General features: G+C 38.8%; 1 protein-coding gene across 2 annotated transcripts; it reads right to left on the minus strand.

Annotated features, from left to right (window-relative positions):
- Positions 1–1,179: 1,179 nt before the first annotated feature.
- ric8a (RIC8 guanine nucleotide exchange factor A) lies at positions 1,180–26,040 on the minus strand. Of its 2 annotated transcripts, none has more exons than XM_040026671.1 (15): positions 25,928–26,040; positions 24,321–24,586; positions 18,816–18,863; positions 14,566–14,779; positions 12,550–12,701; positions 12,368–12,448; positions 11,742–11,841; positions 11,237–11,424; positions 11,016–11,110; positions 10,774–10,924; positions 10,378–10,473; positions 10,138–10,282; positions 7,733–7,877; positions 6,173–6,292; positions 1,180–4,591 (listed from the first exon to the last, which is right to left on the minus strand). In XM_040026671.1, the coding sequence occupies exons 2-15, from the start codon at positions 24,411–24,413 to the stop codon at positions 4,450–4,452; spliced, it is 1,770 nt and encodes a 589-aa protein (XP_039882605.1). In that variant the 5' UTR covers positions 24,414–24,586; positions 25,928–26,040; the 3' UTR covers positions 1,180–4,449. The 2 variants fall into 2 exon arrangements, with proteins under 2 accessions (XP_039882605.1, XP_039882604.1); XM_040026670.1 differs by lacking the exon at positions 25,928–26,040 and adding an exon at positions 25,577–25,649.
- Positions 26,041–26,069: the final 29 nt, after the last annotated feature.

Consider the following 26,069-nt stretch of genomic DNA (forward strand, 5'->3'; position numbering starts at 1 on the left):
CAAAGAGAGATGTGTCTAAAGACCACAGAATAAATGCAGTAACGTTAGTGAATGACTTAGCTGGTGATTAATTGTAGTCTCAAAGAAGATGATAAGCTAAGGACAACCTGGAGAAAGATTATGCAGACTGGAGGTGTTTCTTTTTCTTTTGAGATTAAACTAGAGTTCATTGGCCATAAAGATGCTGCTTATGTTCAGAGAAAGAAGGGTGAGGTGTACAACCCAAAGAACATTGTCCCCACAGCAAAGCACAGTGGTGGAGGTATTATTCGTTGGGCTGCATCAGTTCATCTGGAACTGGGAATCTTATGAAGGCAGAAGGGCTAATGAAGAAAGAAGGATATGTGAAGATTTGAAAAAACACCTCAAGCAGTCAGCAACAAAACTGGTTCTGGCCAGCATGATGAAAACATGCATCCCTCCTGATGAAGAACGATCTCCAAAGGGAATTATTGACTGGCTTGCTCAAAGCCCTGATTTGAACCCTATTGAAAAATCTGTCGGGGGAAGTGAAGACCAAGGTTCATGCCAGGAGACCATCAAACCTGGAGGCGATTTGTCAAAGAGGAATGATCAGGTGACATGTGAGACTTGCTGAGAACTACAACAAATGACTGCAGACTGTTATCCAGCAAAAACAATACACAACTGACTATTAGCATCAGGAGGGCTAATAATTTTGACCCTGGCAGTTTTGTTTCTAAACTAATGTAAGCATCCATAATAAGACCTTTGAAAAAGCTGTGTTACAAATACCATGCTCTGTTTAACAGCTCTTGGGAAATACTTTTGAAATTTTCATAGTGCAACTAATAATTTTGTCCTCATCTGTAGCTGTTGGAACAAAAGCAGAAGACAAACGAGGAAACAAAAACATCTGAAGAAATAAAAGAAAAACATCAGCAGCACATCAGTGTTTGCGTGAACAAAGACTGGTTGTGTTGTTTGTTACGATGAACCCTGGATGAAATCATAGTTTTATACTGTGTATAGCACACAGAGCCTCTCCCTGCTTGAGCCTGACACATGAAGACATACATCCAGGTTGGCACCCAGCATCATCTGCACCCTCTCTTTGCAGCCCTTCCACCATCTTCTTGAGCGGTCAATTCAATTATCTCCTCCCTCTTTTTACTTGAAATTATTACAATAACCACAAGAGAATGAAGATGTGAGAACTTTTGGTCATTTAAACACATTTAATGTAGTTTGCAGTCCACGATAAAATTATCAGCTATACAAGAACAATAGAAAGGAGTATACATATAGTGTTTCAGACTACACTCTGCATTAGAATATTTCACCTTTAATTGATAGGATGATGTCTGCAGTTCATTTCAGGTCTAAAAATAAAATATCTGGAGGACATTATTAAAAAGAATGGGCATCTAAAAGTCATTCAGATTTTTTCAAAAATATAGCTGAGTCCACCATCAAAAATTGAACAGCTGCTCTTTTACTTTCATACTTTGCTATTCTACTGCTCTAAAGAAAAAACTGATACATCGTGTCCTCACAAAGAGCAAGACCGTTCTGTAAAATTCTCCTACAATGTTCAACTTCAAATAAGAGAGACTAGTTTTAATTATGAAGACAGTTTTTCTGCAACAGGTCTCTTGATTGTCATGAGTAGCACTAGCTGGGATGGAGGTTCTGGAAAATATGTGATACTTTTGAGTTTATATCAAATTCTTTGCACTTGTAGGAGACCTCACAACGTCAACAAATCAATTACAACAAATCACGGACCCTTTGTACATGTAGAGGTTCTAGCAGAGCCAGGCTCAGGGAAAGTCAGCAGTGGATGGGAATGAGACTGCAGATAGTATGTCTCTACTCGAAAAAAAATTACCCTGTGCCCTGTAAACAACAGTCACAATGTGGAACCCAGTATTTGTCAGGAAAAAAACAAAACAATTTCAGCTTTATGAAATCTAAATAGACATCTTCATTCTAAACATTCAGAACTATTACAGGGAACCACGCATTGTCATGACAGTAATATTTCTGATTTGGACAATGGTTACATTTTCTTTGCCTGAAATCTGCAGGTTTTCAGTTTGGTTGAAACAAACTTGTAATGACTGTATAGCTGATATCTGTGTTTTTCAACCCTGAAGGTTTCATGTGGCTAGTTATTGTACTTATGAGCATTCAGAAATATATTTATGGCTGCATCTTGTATTTATGAGGGCTCAAAAAAGCTGGAAAATAATGAAGTAAAACATCCAACCATCTATATGTATTTTGAAGACTTATAATTTGAACATTTTTTTCATCACTTTTTTTCATATACAAAAGTCTACTGATTGTGATGGGTTCAGATTGGGTCCTGGTGCAAATAAGAAGGAAGATCTCTGAGAGGAAGGAAGATCATTCTTTGATATTTAGGAGCCGACTAAGATAAATATAGTATCCTAAAAAAATTGATCCCTAAAAAAACAGCAAAACCTACATATAACTTGAATCCAATCATTCCTCATTTCATATGCTTCCCACATATTCCTTCTTTTTCTCTGCTCCTCTACTTTGACGTCATCACAGTCGCCATCTGCCTCCTTCTCACTTAGTATCCTCCTCTGTCACACCAAACCTCTGCATGTCCTCCTTCACCACATCCATGATTCTCCTCTCTGTCTTTTCCTCCTGCCTGGCAGCAGCATATTATACATCCTTTGTCCAATATATCTACTCTCCTCCTCCTTAACATCTCTGACACCATCTCAGCCTACTTAGTTTCCAAAAGCTCAACCTAAGCTGTCCTTCTGATGTATTCTTTTCTGATCTTGTCCGTGCTGGTCACTGATAATGAAAACAGCTGCACCTCCTGCTTTTTTTTAGTAGGTGCCACCCTCTACAAGTCATATATCATAAGAGGTCTCCTTACCATCTAAACCTTGCTCTCTTGCTGCCATGTGTCTCTCACAAATCACCCCTGACACTCATTTCCACTCACTCCACCCTGCCTTGACTCTCTTCTTCACCTCTCATACACTGTGGGGTGTTTATCCCAATTATTTAAACTCATTTACCTATAGTACCTCTGCTCCTTGCAGGATCACTTGTCTCCCTTGCAATCTCTCTCTCTCTCTCTCCAGAGCATACCTCCACATCTCCAGGTTACCTTCCATCTGCTCTCCGTTCTCTCATAATGTCATAGTCCACAGAGACTGCTGCCTGGCCTCTGTGGACTGTAGATCCCTAATGCAATCCCCACCTTGAACCCATCTTACACTAATACTGCACACCTTCCCTACCAGTCCTGTGTGCCTCTTCACACTGCGTCTTATGCTTTCTTCAGAGCCACAAACACACAGTGCAGCTCAATCTTACCTGCTCTATACTTCTCCATCAAAACTCTAAAGAAATAAAATATTGCATCTGTAGTGCTCTCTGTATGAAGCTGTACTGGTCCTTGCTGCCACATCTCCTCTCAGCCTAGCTTCAACAACTCTTTTCCATATTTTCATGGTAAGTACCAATCTGTACTTAGGACAGCTCTGCACATTACTCTTGTTATTGAAATCGGGACTTGTATGCTACTTGTCCATCCCTCAGGCATCCTACCACTATCCAGGATCGTGTTAAACAGTCCACTGCCCTCTCTCCCTGACATCTCCAAACCTCCACAGGTATGTTGCTTCATCCTCTTCATAGCTGCCCTTTCCTTCCTCCTTTCTAATCCTTTACACTTCCTGATTCACCAACTGACTTCTGTCCTTTCTCATTTTCTTCATTGATGAGCTTCTCCTTCCTGAACACATTTTCTTCATTACATTTCCATCACTATCTTTACTCACCCAAACCTGCTTCATATCTTTTCTAACTCAATCTCTCCAAATACCCTTCTGCCAGTTTCCCTCACCATTACAGCTGTGCTTTCCCAGTCAACTAGCAACACTTCCTACCACCTGTATCAACTCAGCCTTGAACACTGCACATCATTCTTCCTTCTTCAGCTTGCACCACCTAAACCTCTCCCCTGACTTCACTCACTTCCTGTTGATCATGCCCACAGCCATACTACAAACTACCATCTGATGCTTGCTAGCTACATTGTCCCCTGACATCTTTCCCTTATATAAAGTGTTTAAGGAATTTTCTCTTCCACTTGTTGTCAGTTAAGTGCTTCATAACACAACCTAGTAATTACATTTTTATATTTTATTGAACATAAATATCTTGGATGAAAAAACTATTCCTATTAAAATAATCATCCTTGTAAAATTATCTGAATTCTGTAGTTGAGTTTATGATCATCTAAGTGGCTTCTTGTGTACCAGTTATGCCAAGCTGTGTTTTTGACATTTACTAAACAAGTTAACATTTTCTTTCCTCTCCAATTAAAATGGGTAAAATGCAACAAAATTATACTTATGATATATGAATCGCTTAAATAGTGACACAGATTCTTTTTAGGATTGTCATGGATGGAATTCGTTTCCTTCTTCAGTTTTCATCCTCACTGTCTAAATTAGGAGGGTCTTCTGACTGGAGCAATGGCTTGTTGGTCAGTTCATGGAGATCCTCTGTAGTCATCTCTGTCATTGTCCCATCCATACCGAGCTGCATGGGCTGTATTAAATGGTTTCTGCAGGATAAGTATTATAACAGAAATAAATATATACAGTGGGTAAACTAAGCACTGAAAACATTGCCAATTTTCTAAGTAAATATATTTCTAAAGGTGCTATGGACATGGAAAAAGTATTCAACACGTGTCCTAAAATTTATTTAATCTGTTCAAAAGCCTTTGATGATGATAACATCTTCAAGTGTGGAGCAACTAGTCATCTGTATTGCTCAGGTGTGATTTTGGCCCATTCTTCCACACAAACAGTCTGTGGGCCCCTTCTATAAACTCTGAGCTTTAGTTCTTTCCATAGATCTTCAATTGGATTCTGGCATTTCTAGCAGCTTTTTTCTCCCCTTTCTCTGAAGCAAATTGAAAGTTTCCTTGGCTGAGTGTTTGGGATCTTTGTCTTGCTGAAACATCTGCCCTTCATCATCTTCATCATCCTGGAAGATGTTTTTTTTTTTTAAATCAAGAATGTCTTGGTACATTTTCCCATTTATCCTTGATTCAAATATGTGAAGCGTGCCAGTGCTACACAATGTTGTTCCCACCTTCAAACTTCACTGTTAGTATATCTGCAGTGCCTTATGCCCTCCAGATATGGTGTGTATTATGGCATCCAAAGAGTTCAAATTTCTCCCAGTATTACACAGCCTTGTCTAAATGTTCTTCTGCACTTCAACATGCTTTCTCTTCAGCTGCGGAGTCTTACATGGTGAGCATGCATACAGGCCATGGCAGTTGAGTGCATTACTTATTGTTTTCTCTTAAACAATTGTACCTGCTGATTCCAGGTCTTTCTGTAGCTCTCCACATGCTCTTGAACAACTCTTCTGATAATTGTTTTCATGCCTCTGTCTGAAATCCTGTGGGGAACACCTGGCTGATTGTGGTAAAATTATGTTCTTTCCACTTCCTTATGTTGTTGGCACCAGCAGTGCTCACTGGAGCCTTCAGTAGTTTCAAAATTCTTCTGTATCCAGTGACATCAGCATGTTTCACAACAATAAGGTTGCAAAGTTCTTGAGAGAGCTCACTGGTTTATCCATCACAATAAACCAGTGAGGCATTTTTATAAGTCATCAGTTGAGACTAATTTGAACTAAGTGGCAGGATTGCTTTCAAGTTACTGATAATTTCAGCTGGTGTCATGACTTTCTATGCCTTTTTGCACGTCCTTTTCTTCACGTGTTTAATACTTTTTCCATGTGTCATTTCTCATTATCACACATAATGTAATTGATGGACATCTATGGTTTGGTTTCTCTGCATGTGTGAACTGGATGAGTTTTTACCAACATCTGGTGCAAATTTCACGTCAATAGCACCTTTAGTAAAATATTTACTTAGAAAATCGGTGACATGTTCACACTTATTTCACTGTGATGGTATTAATGATTACTGCAAAATATTCTCAACAATCATATTTGAGATATAAGTGTTCATCTCAACCAAATATATTACATTAACCTGGTACTTTTTAGGCATTTCAGAGCTGAACTTTTACATATTACACCATAGCATTAAAGGCTTCTGTTGAAGACAACAACTTGACCAGTGCAGGTTACTTGTGTGACTGTGTGTGCGTTTAGTGACCTTGACAGTTTGTCAAACATGTGGACCAATTTCATGGCTTCATATTCCTTTTGCTCTTCTGTCATTCCTTCCATGGGATTGGGCTGCTCCTCTTCTACAACTCCTGTTATTGGGTTGATTCTGCAGGGAAACAGAAATATATTTTCTTTAAAAAAGCTAAATGTGCATAACAAACAAACAAAGATGTAAAAAGAATTCAGCTGAGGTAGGGGTGGGTTTTGATTATTGATTTATCGATCAAAATCGATTTTGACTTGGATGACGTGATATCGATTCATTAAAATCCTGAATCGATTTTAAAATATAAATTTATTTTGCCCGAAACACCAGAATCTCAGGTTAAACCTCACAAGATTTCTACAACCAGAGCAGGTACACGGATTCTGCACAAAGACGTAAACACAAAAACGCGGACCCAACACATCCGAATCAGTGAGATGTCGCCTTTCTCACACGACGGCACGTACGCGGACACGCCGTCGGGGCTGAAAGCCGACAGCTCACTGATTTTGAAGCGTCGGTGGGCGCTTTGTGTTTACGTCCTTTTTGCGCTCGATTCTGAAGCTGCAGGTTTTATCTCTCTCCAAACAATATTGACTGAACCAGCAGCCAAAGACAAGCCAGCCTTGGTATTCCCCCGGACAAGCTAGAGGAAGTGGCTGGGGAGAGGGAGGTCTGGGCTTCTCTGCTTAGGCTGTTGCCCCCGCGACCCGACCCCGGATAAAGCGGAAGAAGATGGATGGATGGATGGATGTACAATATCACTAAAAAGCTATTCTTCATTTGTTTTGTATTATACCTTTACCAAACAGCATATTATAACATATTATAAATGATACATACATACATCCCTATACATCCTCAGCCACATCAAACACTAGTCACCACTCATAGTCATCACTTAGTTGTAAATATATTTCATCTTATGTCCTGTTTACTTTCTTCACTTCCCTGACTATCCTGCTTTTTCTTTGCCAACTTCTTCCTTTGAATACTTTCCTGTACTTCCTCATTCCAACACAAAGTCTCATTGTTCTCTTTTCTGTGTCCATAGGATACACCAAATACATCCTTGGCACTTTCTCTCATCACTTCAGCAGTCCTTTCCCAGTCATTTGATAACTCTTCCCTACCACCCAGACCCTGCTTCAACTCTTCACTGAACTCTATGTAATATTCTTCCTTATTCAGCTTCCATCATTTAATCCTCGCCTCTCTCTTCACATACTTCCTCTTCTTGATTTCATAGTCATCCTACAGACTACAGACCACAATCTGGTGTTGCCTAGCTACATTCTGTTCCCTTCACCTGCATGTCTAATGAAGTCTGCTGTAATCACCGCTCTCTCCCTCCCGTGGGACACTCTCTACCACTTCATCCAACTTCCTCCAGAATTCCCTGTGTGCATACACCCCGTGATGCACACACGCTGACAACATTCAATACCCCCCCCCCCCCCCTTCGATTTCCATTTACAACTTATGATCCTCCTTAAGTTGTTAAAAATGCAAAGTAGAAATTTTGATAAGGAGCTGACATAGTGTTCTGTTGGTACTGACTGGGCTTTGGCCTCTCTGTACTCTTCTGTCTCAGAGTCCTCATCCTCGGAGTAGATTCCAGGGTCTTTACCTCCTCTAAGCAGTCCTCTGGCAGCCAGCAGGCCTGCAGCATTACCGTATCCAGTATACTTAATGAACCTTGAAACTTGAAAGAGAGCATATTACTGTTAAAATGGCAGCATTCTAGCACAATAAAAAGAGCAATGAAATTAGGATCATTTATGCACCTGACGACCTCAAAATAAGCTGATATTTTTTGTCTAAGCATGTCCAGTGAAGAGATGCTTCATACTATAAAAACTGGCCTTCAAAGTCTATCGGAGCAGGTTCAAAGTTGGCTCTTTTTAAGTCACCTTAATTTTTCCAGCATTTATGAATTCTCGTAACTTCATAAGTACAGGAAATAGCTACGTGACATTTTTATGGATGAACTTTAGTTTCTACTAAAAAACGCAACCAAATCAATTTTACACCTAAAAATGTCTTTAGAAACAAAACTTTTTATATATTTACAACAGTGCGAAAAATGTTTGCCCCCTTCCTGTTTTCCCGTATGTTTGTTACATTTAAATGTTTCAGATCATCAAACAAATTTAAATAGCAGACAAAGACAAGGAAACACAAAATGCAGTTTCTAAATGAAGGTGTTTATCATTAAGGGTGAAAAAAAAAATCCAGACCCACTTGACCATGAAGTGCACTTGGGTTCTGCCTCAGCCTTAGTCTCATACCTCAGACGATTTATAATCTTATTGGGTGAAACACACTATGCAATATGGAAGGTCTCCCTTTACCTACATTTCTTTTAATTGAGAAACGTAGGGTGCTACAGAGGGTGGTGAAGGCTGCACAGAGAGTTGTCGGAGGCAGCCTCCCAACCATCACAGACGTATACACCTCCAGATGCAGGAAGAGGGCCACCTGTATCATGAAGGACCCCACTCACCCAGCACACACACTCTTCGTCCCGCTCCCCTCAGGCAGGAGGCTGAGGAGCATTAAATGCAAAACCACCAGACTGAGAAACAGCTTCATTCCAGATGCTGTGAGACTTCTCAATGCATAAATGGACAAGAACTGATATTGTAGCACCTTAATCACTACTGACACTTACTGACACTGTCATTTTATCAATGCGGGTCATCATGCCCTTTTGCTGCTAAAGTATTTATACCTAGATTCTATATCCATACTCCATACTGGTACTCAGGTTGTTGCACTCTATTTATCATATTATTTATCGTGTTATTCTATTACTTGTTATTCTGTTTTGTTTAAAAAACAACAACTATTTATTTATTACTTTTTTAAAAATTCAGTTTCTTCGTTATTCTGTTTCTATTCGCTCTGGGACCGTGTGTACATCATTTCGTTCCACCTCATGTAAACATGTGATGCGAATGACAATAAAGCTCCTTGAATCCTTGAATTGTGATTACTCTGTATTAAAAGAATCTTCCAATATAACATTTTTATGTACAGCTATTTGGAGCCTTCAGTCCTTTGTTTGAGAATCTTTTAAATTTAGTTAGTGTCGGGTACTCGTTCTGTCTGTTTCCACTGTTTCCATCAGATGGCATGCAACTGTCCCTTCTATTGTTGAAAATGTAGCAAAAAAATACTGTTTAACAAAGACTTTGTTCTTGACATCTAGAAATATTATAAGATGCCAACACTGTTGGGTACTGACTAGCATTAACTCGTAGTTGTTAACATATTCACGATCTTAAAGGTAGTTTTATTTTCTTTGCAGGCAACCTGGTGGGTTTCAGCTTGATTTGATGAACTGAAACAGCTGTTTCCAGGGACGGTCTTGCTAGTTTAAAAAGTTCCATAAACCTTCTCTGTTGTCAGTAATGTTGCCGGCTCAGCTGGACCTTTCAAAGAGTTTCTGTGTAGTCAGGATGTGATCACATTATGTTTGTTGCAAGCTAGTTCTTGCTGCAAGGTGTTTAATCATTACAGTTACATGTATATACTTTTGCCATGGCAGATCTCTGCAAAAAGTTGTCTTGTTGCACATATCCTCACAGACAGGCTATGACTCTTCCAATTATATTAATTTATATTAAATATACAAGCTTAACATGCTCACGGGAAAACTTGCTTTGATGCATTCTTGGTTATCATGACAGAACATGTTGATCATCAAAGATTTGCTAAAGTTAGTGCACAACAAAAAGTTAACTGAATTTTTTTCTCATATTTGACTAATTTTAGATGAAATGACCCAGTACACTCACTCCAGTATTCAGGAGGAGCTACTCAGGAATTTGTGGTTTTAAAGGTTCAGTGTGAACTTATTTTTTTCTGGAGAGAAGGTGGAGTGACTTTAACATCACCTGTGTACCTTAGTGATTGCTTCCCTCTCATCAAAAAAGTGAGTTTGCATCACTCTCTCTCACCACTTTCTTTGCAGAGAACAAAGAGGAATTCAGCCGCACAGTCCTTGACGTCAGTGTCAATGAGGGTCATAAGGCGGACTATTTTATTCCTCAGCGTGTTGCCCACCTCTGGCCTGTTTTTCACATCACGTAGTGGTGGCAGCACCTAAAACACAACCCACACATAAACATATAAACATATAAGAACAATCACAATAGCTAAAATGTTCAGAGATAATCTCTGTAAGATGAATAACTGACTTTTGACCTGAGGAACTTCCTGGTCTCTCTGTGGATACGGGCACTCTCGGTCAACAAGTTCAGTGATGGAAGAAGGGTCTCCTTCAGTTTATGACCCTTTGAGACAGACAGACATGCAAACTTGTCAGTTGTAGGAAAGCAGCTAAAATGTGGATTATTAGAGCACATTTTAAACAACCGGTTTAAGACTTTCCAAATGTAATGATCTACAATGTGGATCTGAGGGCAGCAAATGAGACATGCTCAGCCTGGTTTGTAGTAAACATGCCTTTGTCAACAACATAGCAATTTGTTATGAATATATGTTAGATATACTTTAGTACACCTCAGCTTTTATTTCATATTAACTGTAGAGGTAATGAACCACCAACAGCATGCACTTGTGGCTCGTCTTACCCGGTCAAGTCTTTTCTCCATGAATTTTAGCAGCGTGTTCACAGCATCCATGTTGACACCCATATATTCAATGGAACCTTGCTGCACCTTGGGCATCAATAATACATCCAAACAAGGCAGAGGGAGGTTACCTAGTAAATTCACAGTATGGCTGAAAAAAGAAAGGACAAAGGAATGAAGGGCGTGGCGTCACAGGGGAGCAATGACTATATAAATCAAGTAACCAGAGAACAGAGAATCACCTGTGAAACTCTTCAGTCCGCTCCTCTCCATCAGCGTGGCTCATTAGACAGTGCCTCAGTATGGCTCCCAAATGTCTGTACACAGCTGCCTCTTCCTTTACATATACATCAGACACAAGTTGTTCACCAGTCATGAAGAGAACTCTCATCTTTCTTTGAATTTACAACAAAATGTTTAAATCTTGTGACTCTCTCCTAATTAATCTAATTTGCTTCGTTACCTCATCAACTTTGCGTCTGTTTATGTCAAACGTGATGTTGAATAGTATTTTCAGTATCTCCATAGCTAGCTCTGTCTGCTGCCGGCTCAGTGGGGGCAGCTCTTCGGTCGGGATGCCTTCAAAACCTGCTCTTGCTGTCTCCAGGGTCCCTGAGCAGCATAGACCCAGTGTGGCTTCCAAGTGGTTTCCTTGAATTACAGACAAGACACAAGTTATCAACAGGTTCTTTAGGTTTGCTTAATTGTACCATGTCTTTACCAAATTTACTTCATCTGAATGCTTTCCTGACCATGTTTGTTTGTTTTGGGGTGTTTTTTAACCTTTTTTTTTTTAATGAAATGAAAATAAAATGAATGGGTTTTTGAACTTTAGTCAGCTTCAGATCTGACTCCATCTTTTGGGCTAAGGTCCACCTCTCATATTTTTTTTTTCCATATTCATCCAACAAAGAAACAAACAAAGCTAAACCAATCACACAACATCCTTGGAAAAGGTAACAAATCACCTAGAAGGCTGACACCATGAAGCTCCTGAGCCAGCTGTGCCCTGACATCCACTCTTAGGGCAGTCAGCAGGAAGGTTAGGCGCAAGTCAAAGAAACGTACCTGGGAAGAGAAACCTTATTTTGAAATCAGCTAGAATGCATATGTTGCATTCTAGCAAATATTCAGTAACAAATACGCTTCAAAAACTACATCTGCCAGCTATAGTACTCCTTTAAAAACACAATAAAGAAACATTTACATTACAGTTGTCATAGTGTTTGGTCTCTGACCCAGAGATTGTGTTTGGAGACTAAATTTTGACTTATCATGATTACTCTGGTTTGGTCTTGATGTTTTAAGTATCTGCTTTAGAGCTTCTCTGTGTCTTTCCTCAGTTTGCCTTCAAGCTTCATTTTACTTATTGTGCTTTTGTGCTTTCCCTGTATTTCCCATTAAGTCTGTGTTGGTGTAACGTGGCCCTTGTCAGCTACTTCCTGTTTATTCTGATAGTGTCTTCATGGTGCTGTGTTTTTTCTTTGATTCCCAGTGCTGCCATTTTTGTTTGACTCTACAGTGAACACAACAAATAATTCTACATTTGGAAAATCTCACATTAAAGAGCTATCTGTCTGAGTAATGGTCATACCTCATAGTTCCAAGTAGGATCATGACACTGTTTCAATCTCTCTGCCACACCTTTAATCAGCTGCAGATCTGCTGCTACCATCTGACATCAACCCAGTGACAGAAATCCAGTCAGATTTTATAGATTATCACCAACCAAATAAAATGTGTTAATCTGAGGAATGCAAGGCACAGCAGACTGACCTGTCCTGTCTCATTGTGCAGCAGGATGTTGCAGATGGACTTGAGTGCCTCAACAATCACTTCCTGGTCAGGATTTTCTGAAGGAGGGGAAGATTCTTTCAGCACTTTACTACATAGTCCCGTCTCTTCCTCGTCTCCTCCCGCATCCTCTTCTAAGAAAAGAAAGATTTGCAATTTTGTTTAGCTTGGTCTGCCAACAACATGAACTCCCTTCAGCTAACCCATGATGTTTATTGACGGAGGAGAAAGATTATAAAGTATATGTCATGATCCTGGGTCTTTTGACCCAGCGTTTTGTGTTTTCTATTATTGTGATGTATTTTGGTTCTGGTTTTCTAGCTCTTTGGTTTTTGGTTCTGTTCTTCCTCAGTTAATGTTTAGTCATTTCTGCCTGTGTATGCCTCTGTGTCAAGTCCGTGTTTCTTAGTCTGTGTCTTTGCATGTGTGAGTTCTTTTTTTATTTTGTAGGTCTGTGTCTCTCGTCAGTGTTTCTAGTTTCGCTTCCTCTTGTCTCGTTATGTCCAATTACTCCCAGCCATGTCTCCCTCCTGTTTCTCGTGTGCATTGCTGGTTCATCTACGTAATCTCCATCCGTCATTCTTTCCCTGCATCATCCTGCATCATTTTCTGTGTCTTCCTGCATCTCTGTTTCAAGGTTTGTTTTTGCTTAGTTTTCCCAGTTTATGTTTTCTCAGTTCTGTTTTCAGCCCCCTCGCCTTTTTGTATGTTCAATCTCCATTAACAAAGCTCCCTCACTTCAGTAATGCCTGCATCTTGGGTCCTTTAATAATTCCACATGGTTTGCCCTGCTAACCGTAACAGTATACAATGTTTAGGGGACAAAGAACTGGATTTCTTTTGTGCATAACACATCTCAATAAAATACATCTCAAAAAAGTTTGTTTTTATTATTCAATTCAAAAAGCTCGCACTGTGCCAGCTGGGATGGGTCCCATGACCTCTGATTTTCATGAGCTGGGATAGTTGAGTAAATTACTAGTTGAACAGTATAAATGGCCTAATAAACACCTAACCTTTTGTTATCCTGCCTCTTAGTATCTGCATTTTAGTGTCTCCTCATCAACACTCTGCACATCCTGCATGTCGTTTTCTTATGAATGTACTAAACAACTAGTTAACTAACTATTAATTAACTATTATTTCTGTCTTTAACCCTCCTGAGTTTTTAGATTCTTTCACATCACAATCTGGAAGTGGTACAGCTCACCAAATAAGGCTACATGGCTGGGGGATCTAATTCTGCCATGTTAAACTGTACTGTTGCATTTGATTGTGAGTGCCTGAGAGCTGAACCTGCTCTGCTCAATGTGGGGCTTCTACATTGTCTCCTCACTTGGAGAAAATAATGATGGAGCAGACAAGTTGCTCATGAGTGCACACTGACTCTGACTGATTGCAACCTGTTGACAATTTGTCTGCTGTTTCTAATTAGATGGAGATTACTTGCAGACCTTTTCCAATCTGTCTGAGAATGACTGCAGTCAGTCTGAGTCAAACTGAGACACATTGCCTCCCACCAGGTAACCTGTGCAATCGCAAAAAAATTCACTCACTAACCATCAGTTTTTCGTGGTTGCACAGAGGTGCCAATCTATTTGTCCTCTTGTGTGACTGAGGCCCCTAAGCTACAGAGGGTCTGTCTGTTCATATACTGTCTGTATTGAAGCATATTCATTGAAAGTTGATGGCAAAAAAGGTGGTAGAATATGCAAGCAACAAGGATGAGAGCCTTGACAGAACTGTCACAAAAAGCTAATTCAGGAACAGTAGTTATTATACCTACGTAGGTTTCCTAAGTAAAGTCTATGTTTCTGAACTGATGAAACTGAGAGTGAAAATGGAATTTAACTGTTACATCTTCAAAATCAAAACAAGTCTTCATAACAATATATTTGGAATTACATCTTTGAATTCTCAAAACCTAAAATATAATCCTTTCTTGCTCTGGAAAGATGATGCAAAAAAAAAGGATTGATACCTAGCAATATTAATTACCTTGGCCATCCACTGATTGGCTGTGGGCAGGTGTGGTAGCACTGTCCACAGCAATGCTAGCATAGCGGGCAAGAGTGGACATGGCGAATTGGTTGGTGAATGGGTCCAGGCAATTTTTATCTCTGGACAGGATTCGAACCGTTTCCAGACAGGCCAGCAGACAGGAAGGCTGCAACTCCCGGTCCAGGAAACCGAGCACTAACTCCCCCAGATGCTGCGTTGCACATATATATATATATATATATATATATATATATATATTCATGGAGGAACAGTAAAAACAGAACAGAAATTGTGTTAGACTGTAGGCTATTGATGTTCATCAACAGACTACACCTTCCTTTCTTGTGCAAATAGACACATACATTTATTTAAATAGGCAGATTTACATTTTAAACTGTTGAAAAATGAAACACCAAATCTGACAGCTATATCTGCAGCTTCTGACCTCAGTCTGAATGAATGTCCATCACACATTTTAAGTCAGGCAATGTTAGAACTGATTTTTGATCCATTTGCAGTATACCGCTTCTGTTTTTAAGATCATTTTCTGACTAATTGTAATGAAATCATGACCGTCTTAAGACTGCCAACAAAGTGAAATGTGTTACAGAAAATAACAGATCAGTGAGTTCGACCTACAGCCAGTGGTGAACAAATGATTGCTGTTTCTTACTGAGGATGGGTAACACAACAGATGAAACTGTACATTGAAAACTGAAACATGAAAAACACTACATACTAAACAGCAGTCTTACTGATAGTGACAAAGTATTTGCAGTGCTAATGATAACGGTCTAATGTCAAGGGGTTTCCTTGATAAAAAGCCCCACACTGTAGTGACCGAATGCAAGGAGCTACAAAGGTTGCTAAAAGGTTTCCTAAGCTGCCATGCACATCTACAAGCAGGACAGCTTAGCAGACCTTCAAGTAGGTGTATGCTTAGTGTGGGCACATGATTATTGGATAAAGAAGCCATGCAATAGAACTTTAGCTTCACCTTAAATAAACCTAAACCTTTAGCACTGAACAAACTCACCTTTCTTTTCCACCTTAACAATCAACTACAGTTTCTGTTTGGGTCTGTTTCCTACTGGATGAAATGCTTCCTTTTATAGGAATAAAGCTGTTCTTCTATTTATCAGAGAGGAAAACACTTTGGAAAACGAGGTGTGGTTTCCAAAACCAGATACATAAGTATTTTCTCAAACAGAATCTAAATCATACTGTTTAAAAACATTTTCAGATGCTTTTTTAAAGGATAAAGCTGCTAAATGCCGAAATATTGGTTTGTTTAAGTACATTTTTAGATATTTACTGCTTTCTGAATGAATTGCAGGTGTATTAGATACAAAATCACAATAAAACTAATCAATAAATGTTCTAATGTTCTATCTTCTCAGCTATTCACCTTAATCAGTTCAAAGATTGACTTTCATCAATACTGAATAAACTGTATGAGGTTTAGGCCATGAATGAATTTGCAGCAATATACTTAATGATAAACCAGATTTCTTTTTTCTAATCTTCAGAACTGCTTCTTTCTCATTAGTTTTTGTTCTTGTGTTATGTATCATCAGAATATCTTCTTAGAATCAAAACTAATATGCCAGCATGATTAGTGTTCAAGCAAATGAATAAATCAAATGTCTTCATTTCATAATTCCCATTGGATTCCATTAAACTATTGCCATTGTGATCTCACACCTATTTATAGTTTTCTTTAAACCTTTGAACTGATTAAGTGTGTTTACATCTACTGACAAAAACCCACAGTTTATCCTGGATTTACTCCAACATTATATAATACATCACTTACTCGAGTATTCTAATATAACGCTAAGGAAATGTTAGAACAGGTAAACATTTAACTATTCATTTTACAACAGAATCAACCTATAAGAGCTGGTTTTCCATTTCCTATTCTGTTTATCCTGAGCTTACTGCAGGGAAAAGGCCGTGTGATTCATCCCCTGTCGAGCACTAGTGCCAATAATCTTAATATTAATTGCCAGACAGATTTATTGCAGACAATAATGATGACGGCAGGGGATGAACCAAGAGACCAAAACAAACAGGCAAAACACTAAGAAACAAAATACTAAATGGTACTGAGACCAAAACCTAAACTATGACTGTGGTGGAGAATAACAAACAAAGACCATGACTAAGACTAATAATACATAACAGACGAAAACTAGAACTATGACTGAGGTGAGGTAAACAGGCTAAGACCATGACTCTAACTGTGACCCTGGTGAGATAAACAGACGAACCGACAATGGCATGAAGAAAACAAAAGGCTTAAATACAGACATGAGGTGATCAGGGGAAGTGGGGACACATGGGGGAACAGCTGACAGACATAAACCTAATGACAGGACCAGGAGAGGAAAGCTAAATACAATCAACAAAGAACACATGACATTGTCAAAATAAAACAGGAAATACTAAAACTAAACATGACAACACAACTTAACAGACCTAATACGTGATGAATAAATACAAAACCCCAAAACATAGAAAACCCAGGAACAATATTTTGGCAGACAGATAAAAATCCCCATTCCCAAGAATTCTGTTATAAATAGTTCAGTACGTGTAAGAAATTTCCAACAAATTTTCACCAGACGTGTGTGAGCTGAGGAAACAGCAGCCTTCAGGGTTGAAAAATGAATCCGGCATGTTTGTACCTTAAATTAAAAATTACTGCTATGCTAAAATAACAGACTGTAAGCCTTCCACTTGGATTCTGTTTGTATTTATTTCTGTATGTGCTGTAGGTGTTATTGTGTTAAGTAGTCAAGTCAGAGATGGAAAAAAACACTAACAGTCTGTAACTAGTCTGCAGCTCTCATTTGACAGGAAGGTAAACTGGCTTAAATGATGGAGTAATACCATCAGGGTTTGGGTGTTTTGTTGGGTTTTCTTTGACATGTTACTCATTTTTAAGTGTTTTACAACAAGTTGCTTACCTTATATATTGGTATATGGTATCATGGATCCAGCTGAGGAACAGCTGAAGAACTTGTAATAAACTAAACCACATTTCAAATTAAAAGTTTTATTAAAATTGTGCAAAGACCTGTGTATATACATGTACATATTATGAGGTCTGGCTCTCCTGAAACAGTATGGTGGAAGCACTGATGTATTGATTGTGAACAGCAGCAAACAAACAAGAATATGTTTCTTTGTAACTTTGGCAAAGAATCTATAGAAAATCACATTTAGCATTTTAGCTTATCTTGTCTGGCAAATAATTCTGGAAATATTTATTACATCGTACATACTGGTTTGGACACAAAGTGTGTGCCCCTTCAGTAATGTACCTGTGACAGCCAGTGAGCTCGCCTTGTTTTTTTGGTTTCTTGTTGCCTGTCTCTTTCCGGTATCTGGTAGGTGGAGCTGACCCAATTATAGCCTGAGAAGGCCAGTCCCCTTGCATTATAAAGCCACTTTGACTGAATCTCCAGCTCTCCTCTCCCTGTCTTTTGAACACTGAAACAAGCTCCAACTCCCTCAGCCTCCCCGACACCAGCAAACAGTGTGTACAGATCATAGATGAAACACAAACACAATGACTTCAGTCACAGTTACCTTGAGAAATCAAAGAGCAGTGAATACTGTCCAAATCTGACAGCATTTTGTTAGGCCAGTGTTTATGAACCTTCAACTGACGTAACAAGAGCGACCCTATCAACTTCACAATTATGGGATGTAATCTATTCACAGCTGGCCAATCACTGCCATTTAAGAGCAGATCATTACTTTTGCTCTGGTTAAACACACAGATCCTTACAAGCATTTGATAATCCCTGAGAAGTAAATCACTCCCACTGTCATTTTCATATCATGAATTATTTATATCCTATAATGAATTCTTAACAGGACCCCATCCAGAAAGAGTCACAAGTTGAAGATAAACTGTGGGTTCTAGGTTTCTAATGGAAAAGCACAACATGGTGTTCATTGGTTATTCATACCTTTTGTAACTTTCCTTCCTAAAACAGGCGAGTATACAAAGGAAAGCATAAAGCATGTTGGTACATCCAAAGAAATGATTAATCCTTAGCCAATTTTTTTTCAGATGAAACTGAATTACACAGAACATTAAAAAAATGTAAACAGACTGGAAAGGACAAGCTGAAGTATTTCGATCCAGATGATCCCCTGCTGAACTTATCAGTTCAGCAGGGGATCAATTAATTATTTGCCCTATGTGTATAAATAGGAAATGTTATAAATACCTCTCTGTCCTTCTGCTCATCCCTGTTGAATGTAAAGCACTGGTTCATCTGAAGAAAAGAGAAGTACAAAGCACAAAAAAGGGAGTCAGTGGATAGAAGAAGCAGACAAGTTTATGTTACGTTATTTGTACCAATAAGTCGTTGTGTTTGCAGTAATCAAGCCATCCATTCTCCTATGTACATCTCTCAGCTACAACTAAGAAGATATGTCTTAGGGTCTTCTAATATTGTTTAATCTTGATCTTGCAATGTAAAGTGACTTGAGTTAACTTTTGTTTTGAACTGGCAATATATCAACAGAAATGAACCGAATAATCATATTACAAAGTAGAGAGAAAAAATAAAGAAGTAAAAATGTAAAAATTATCCACATCACATCATTTGAAATATGTGACAGCCAGTGTGCTGGCCTTGTTTTCTTGTTTCTTTCAGGTATCTAGTAGGTGGAGCTGACCCAATTTCAGCACACCTGAGAAAGCCAGTCCCCGGTGTATTATAAAGGAACTCTGACTGAACCTCTGGGTCGTTTCATTATCTGAATCTTAATGAACACCGTTTTCTGTATGAGAGTTTTCTAATGTTAGTAATCATATTTTTTCTTAGATATTTTAATTGAAGATAGGCTTCAAATTATAAAAACAGCATGCTATCATCCATCCATCAATGCATGCAGAACATTAACGCATGCGTAAGCCTTCCAAAAGACATCTCTCCAGTGTGTCATATCTCTGTGTAGCTCCTCAGTCATTCAGGTCATGGTAGTCTTAAATGCTTGAAAAAAATAGGCAGATCGACTTCAGTTGGTAAAGACACCTCTCATCAAAGAAGCGTCTTCAGTTACAAAGTTACAAAGGTCCTTTCTATTGATTTGTTGTCTGGATTTACACAATTATCACAGATTACAAATGAGAATGTGAGCAACTTCCTTTCAGATGTTGTTAGTTTATATACAAATAGCCTCAGTACCAGATAAGCTGAGCCTCACTGTAGCTGTCTTTTGATGCTGACATCAAAAGAAACATGTCCATCACACATGCTGAAGTAGTCTGACCATTTACTAAAAATTAATCCACATCATTCACTTAATTCAAATACAGAGTTCTGAATTAAGGAAAATAAACATAAGTTATACCCATTATTTCATTAATGTGCCCCTACTAATATTTATGTTAATGCAAATTCCCACAACTCCCAGAAGGCTGGATAAACTAGAGCAGACTAACTCCAGTCTACAACTCAGAATATGGCAGTGTCCTGTAACAACCACTAAGCTTCTGATCTGTACGAGCTCTTTGGTGAAGTAGGATTTAACTGGCCTGTAGCTAAATCTATTTGTGTATAAGAAAATCTAATCCTATTGCCTTTGAGATTAACTCCTACACAGTCTCTGTGCTGAGGAAGCCATGAAGCATGGTGCACCTGGGGTTTGCAGAATGTAACAAAACTCATGTGACTTCATATACATATAACATGTAGTTTCAACTATCATTTCTAACATTAACTGACCTGGATAGACACCAAGCTCAGTTACATGGTAACACTGATACTCTTGTGTTTGTGACAGTGTGGTTAGCTTCAGCTGGCTCAGGAGAGCTGACATCAAGCTGGAAGCCACTGTAGTCTGCATATATATGAGTATATATATAAATATGTGTGTGTATATATATATACATATACACACACACACACATATATACATGATGTGCTTTGACTTTGTAATGCTCAAAATTAATAAAATCAAGTTAAAACTGAGGGTTATCTAAAAACTTCAGCTAGGGTTTGAACGTTCACAACCATTGTGCCAAAAACAAAAGAAATTAGTGTATACTTGTTGACACTGAAACAGCAGGAGATAGATATACAAAGTTATTACAGTATTTCCAAGGATAAAGAACTGGACTGACAAGTATCATAAAGAAATTTAAAGAGAGCTGCACAGTACAGAGCAAGTTTTGCAGAGGTAGGAAGCAAAAGATTTTAAAGACTCTGGAAACAAAACTAATGAGAGATGGTTTTTAAAAACCACAGAACAACTTTCAAAGCACTGGTGAGTGATTGACCAAAATCATGAATTGTAGTATCAAAGAAGACGATCGCTAGACCATCACAGGAACGGACTGTGAGACTGCAAACTAAGAAAAACTCCACTTCTGCAGAAGTGTCAACTTCAAGCCAGACTGATGTATGCTAAGGACAACCTGGAGAAAGATTATGCATCTGAAGGTGTGCCTTTTGGTCAGATGAGACTAAAGTAGAGCTCTTCGCCATAAAGATGCTGCTTATGTTTGGAGAAATAAGGGTGAGGTGTACAACCCAAAGAACACGCAGTGGTGGAAGTATCATTCTTTGGGGATGCATCAGTTCGTCTGGACCTAGGAATGTTACGAAGGCAGGAGGAATCATGAAGAAAGAAGGATATTTGAAGATTTTGAAAGAAGTATTCAGCAGCAAAATTGGTTCTGGGTCATTGTTTTATCTTCCAGCATGACAACAACCCCAAACATGCATCACTCTTGGTGAAGAACAATCTCCAGAAGACCAAAGTGAACATTGACTCAGGAATTCAAGCCCTCAGTGGTAAATCAGAGTGGCTGTAGCTCAGGAGGTAGAGTGGGTCATCTACTGATAGGTGTGAATGGGTGAATGAGGCATGTTGTGTAAAGCACTGAGTGCTCTGGGAGAATAGAAAAGCACTATACATGAATCAGTCCACCTGTTCAGTCCAATCCCATTGAAAAATCAGTGGGGTGACCTGAAGACCAAAGACCATGCCAACAAACAAATCTGGAGAGCCTGACAGATTTGCCAAAGAAGAATGGGCTGGGATTGATCAGTGTGCAAAGTAAAATAATGTAAGCATGCCAAATAAAAACTAGGATGTTTGGAAAAGCTATGTTATAAATTAATTACACTGAACAGTACACACTGAGCTATGACTGTATGTACTTTAGGTCCTTTAGCTTGTACTCTTTTTGTGTTTCCATACAATTAGAGGCTAACAAAACACTATATCTTAGAACAGTGGTAGGGAACTCCAGGCCTCAAGAGCCAGAGTCCTGCAGGTTTTAGATATCACCCTGGGTCAACACACCTAAATCAAATGATTAGTTCATTACCAGGCCTCTAAAGAACTTCAAGACATGTTGATCAGGTAATTTAGCCATTTAAATCAGCTGTGTTGGACCAAGTGTCCTTGGTCCAACACCAGAGCTCTAACTTAATAATGTACGTAGAGTACAAAGTAGTTACCTAAAATAACTAATCTAAAAAGTAATGATAATCCTGAGAGTTATAGATAAAATATGAATTAATATCATCAGTCTTAGAGTGAGCTTATGGTTTAAGGGAAGTAGTATAATGTGTTATGATAAGCTTGAATTTAAAATGGAAATAAAATATCTGTAATATCACTAAACATTGCAGCTGAAATCTTTGACATTTTACCGGATGTACCTCAGCACTGATCTTAAACATGATCTCATTATCTTCGAGTAACCTCTTCTGCTTCTCTGTCCTCTTTTTTTCTCTGTATCTAAGCGATGAATCCATTAATTACATTAATTTCAAAACTCCCACAGCGCTCTTTCCCATTACTCTTCAGTGTCCTGACACTGACTCCTTTCCAAGGTGTATCAGAGTTACAAGGAAATCACACATGTTAGAAAAACTGAAAGAGCACAGTGAAATAAAGAAACCTCTCTAGATGGCTTGAGTTACGACATATGTACATGTCAGATTCTGCAAGAAATGAGGATTTAATCTCAGAACAAACACCCTGGAAATTCTGGAGAGATTATATGCCTTGACTGGCTAAGGAAGGCTTTGGTGTCCCCCTGGAAAACTGTGGCTGGCTGAGGAGAGGGACGTCTGGGCTTTTTTTCTTAGACTGCTGGCCTAGTGACACAAACCTGGATTAGTGGCAGAAAATGGATGCAATGGATGTAGATATTTGTGACAAAACTAACTTGCATTTCCCATTTCTATTTTTACGATCAGTGGCTCACATTAATTAAAAATAATTATTTTCAACAAATATTTCTCTCTTTTCTTTTTACATTTCTTTCTGATTTTCTACCACATTATGAAACTGACTTGCCTGCAATTCAAACTGTGTCAGGCTCAACTCTTTGCATGTTGGTGATCACATAATAAAACTTGGAACTAAACTACCACAGAAGTTCAAAGGGTTAAGAGGGAATTAATAGGCAGCTAAATAAATTACACTTACTGTCAACTTATGCCACATCATTATTATTATTGAAATTATTATTTTGGTGCAATGAATGTCTCAACTTTGGGATAAATAAACCATGTTTTATCCTATCTAATATTCATTTATTATTTATTAAGTAATTTAGGTAATTTATGATATGGGTGGTTCTACCAATTTCCCAGCACCAACAGCAGATCCCACAAGACTTGAATAATGTTGAGGTCCAGGCTCTGGGGAGGCCAATTCACATCCAGTGGAATTTGTGACAGCATTTCAGTGTGTCTTATATCCAGGTATGCCTTTACTGCATTGTCAGCATATTCACTTTATCATTAAAAAAGTGAAAAATTAAGCCACTATCACACACTTTCCAGATGCTGTTGCACAAGATCCCCAGCACCACTGGCAAAAATCAGCCCGAAACCATAACATGCCTCCTCCATATTTTACCATAGACACTCACTGTACCTTTGTTGCAGCTCTCTCCTGACATCCTCCATACACACTGGCAATGTTTTAAACCAAAGATATCTACTTTGAATTCATCACTCAATAAGACCTGTTGCTACTGATTTTCAGTCCAGTTTTTGTGTAGTTTGGTGTAAGAATGCGTTGTTGACAGCCACCCTTCCACTGAGACCATTTCTTTGGTAAACAGTAGATGGATCAAGGGTCAGATGCATCTCTCAGGTATGTGTCATGTTTATAGAATCAGCTAAAGAAACGGGAATGTGTTTTTACAACAGACTATTTGTAACAGTGATACAATTTATATTTGGATCTTTAAGTTCTCGTTTATTCCAGACACAGTACTGGTTCATCCCTTAAGTTAGATGTTTTTTTAAGCTTGAATGACTCATGGGTCAGTGCTCAGTTGCTTAACCATCAAAAACACATTGCTGTCATGTCAAAAATCTGTCAGGTACAAGGACTGGGCTGAAAATGAGTGAAAAGCAGCGAATTCCAAAGAAGAACTTTGAAAGACCCAGAGAAAGCCTTGAGAACTGTTGCTTAATATCCCTTTAAAATTACGAGGAAATCTGGCTCCGTGAAAGCAAAACATGAAGAAGAAGAAGAAGAAGGGGTGGCTCAATACACAATATCGTATAGGCTATTAAGGTGTACAATGCAGCTTTAAACCCCATTTAATATAGTAAAGGTTCTACTTTTGAAGGCAGTTCTGATTTGGCAATTATTTCAGGATCATCTTCTGAATGGAAAGCGTTTCATAAACTCAAACAGCTGTTCTACAACGCACTGATTCCTCCCGATGTTGGAGGGCTGGTGTTTACCTGCTTGTTGTAGCTCTGTAAAGCCGTCAGAGCCGAGTCTTGGTCGCCCGTCTCCATCTCCTCTATAACGGCACTTAAATCCATGTTCATCATCACTGAGATAGCTGCTGCTGCTGATGATGAGGATGAGGATGTCTGTATGTTTGTTCCCCGGACTGCGGATTCACGTTATGCTCCGTTACCTCTGACGGATGAAAGCATGACGTCTGAATCCCGACGATCTGATGAGAAGCGATTAGCGAACGGGGATTTGTGCCAGCCAAGTGCTGCGTTTAGAGTCCCAAGAAAAGACGGGAGAAATAAAATTTGTGATTATTTTTTTGTAAATGGAAAAGACAAGTGAGGATGTGGACCACAAGAAACGTTAAGAGCAACATTAGACATCACTATATATGCAAAGTCTAACGACTGTAAAAGGACGCTCCTCTCTCAGACTGCGGGCTGCTTGTGGTGTTCATCAGAGTTTCTAAAAGCAGTATTGGAGGCAGAGCCTTCAGCTTGAAGTGAAACTGTGAAGTGCGGCACACGTTAGACAAATGCGGGTCGATGAGACTGAACATCTTTCAGTAACTATTCTTTCATCAAATCGAAGCTCAATGTGCTGGCTCAAAATTGTTGCAATTAATTGCAACATAAAGTAAGCCATCAACGACACTGTTGGATGTCCCCATAGTTAGTGGCGTTTCAATAAAAAGAATAGAAAGAAAGGAGTGAAAATAAAAATTGAACTAGTGATATTTATTATTATTCTATACATGAGCAGTGAAATTGAGGAATTTGCAGTGCTTTAATAACGTAGACCTTTTTTGAAGCCACAAAACAACTGAGAATGAATTCCACATACATTGTATTTTGAATTGATGTATCACTGATGCCGTTTTAGAAAGCCCAAAAGTTTCGATTATCCTTTAAAAGGACAAACGGCCTTTGTGTGCAAGATTTTCCAATCGGTAACCTGAGCGATAGTGAGCAAGTCAGTGCAAACATGTGAGAAAAAAAAAAATTCATATCAAACCGACTCTGAGCTGTTCCACAGTCCTCACTAATGTGGCAGTAGCCAGTCCAGTGAATTGAAAGTTGAGCAGAATCTTCTTTTTACTGATAATTCAATTTAATAACACACAATAATAGCACATTATCAAGTGCTGCTCATATGCCATTCTCTGATATACTATTTAAACTGACATCATAAAGCGTTTTGAGGTTACTGTTGTTGTTAACTGTCGCCATGTAAATAAAATTACACTAACACATACCTAAAAGATAAGCACACGTTCGCTTTAGGTAACGAGGGTCTGCGCTCTTTACACTACCGCCATCAACTGGGCGTTTCTCGAACGAGACGTGGGCGTGCGTGTACGCTACTTAGTGTGCTCGATTTAAAATTCAAAGCAAACGCGTGTGCGGGGTGAAGGTTTTATGTTACCCGTAGTTTACCAAAATGCAGTTATCAAGTAGATGAATTACACTACATTAAACCTTCAATTTGTTGTGTTACCACATGAGTCTAACTATTTTGCTTAAAATTTGATAAACAGTATAAACCCCGTTCTTCCGGGACAGTATACATATACTCTGTGTAAACGACGTCTTGACGAGACACGCACCTTGTCCAATAAAATCTCACGACCTTGTTTGAGCGACAGGATTCACAACCAATAGTTTTGCGGAAATCGTTTGATTGACAAACATTGCAGCTGGAGTGGGGGAAGGGGTCGATGAAGTTGACGGAACCGCCATCTTGAAAAG

Source organism: Simochromis diagramma, unplaced genomic scaffold (assembly GCF_900408965.1).
Source record: "Simochromis diagramma unplaced genomic scaffold, fSimDia1.1 OVJJ01000293.1, whole genome shotgun sequence".
Lineage (NCBI taxonomy): Eukaryota > Metazoa > Chordata > Actinopteri > Cichliformes > Cichlidae > Simochromis > Simochromis diagramma.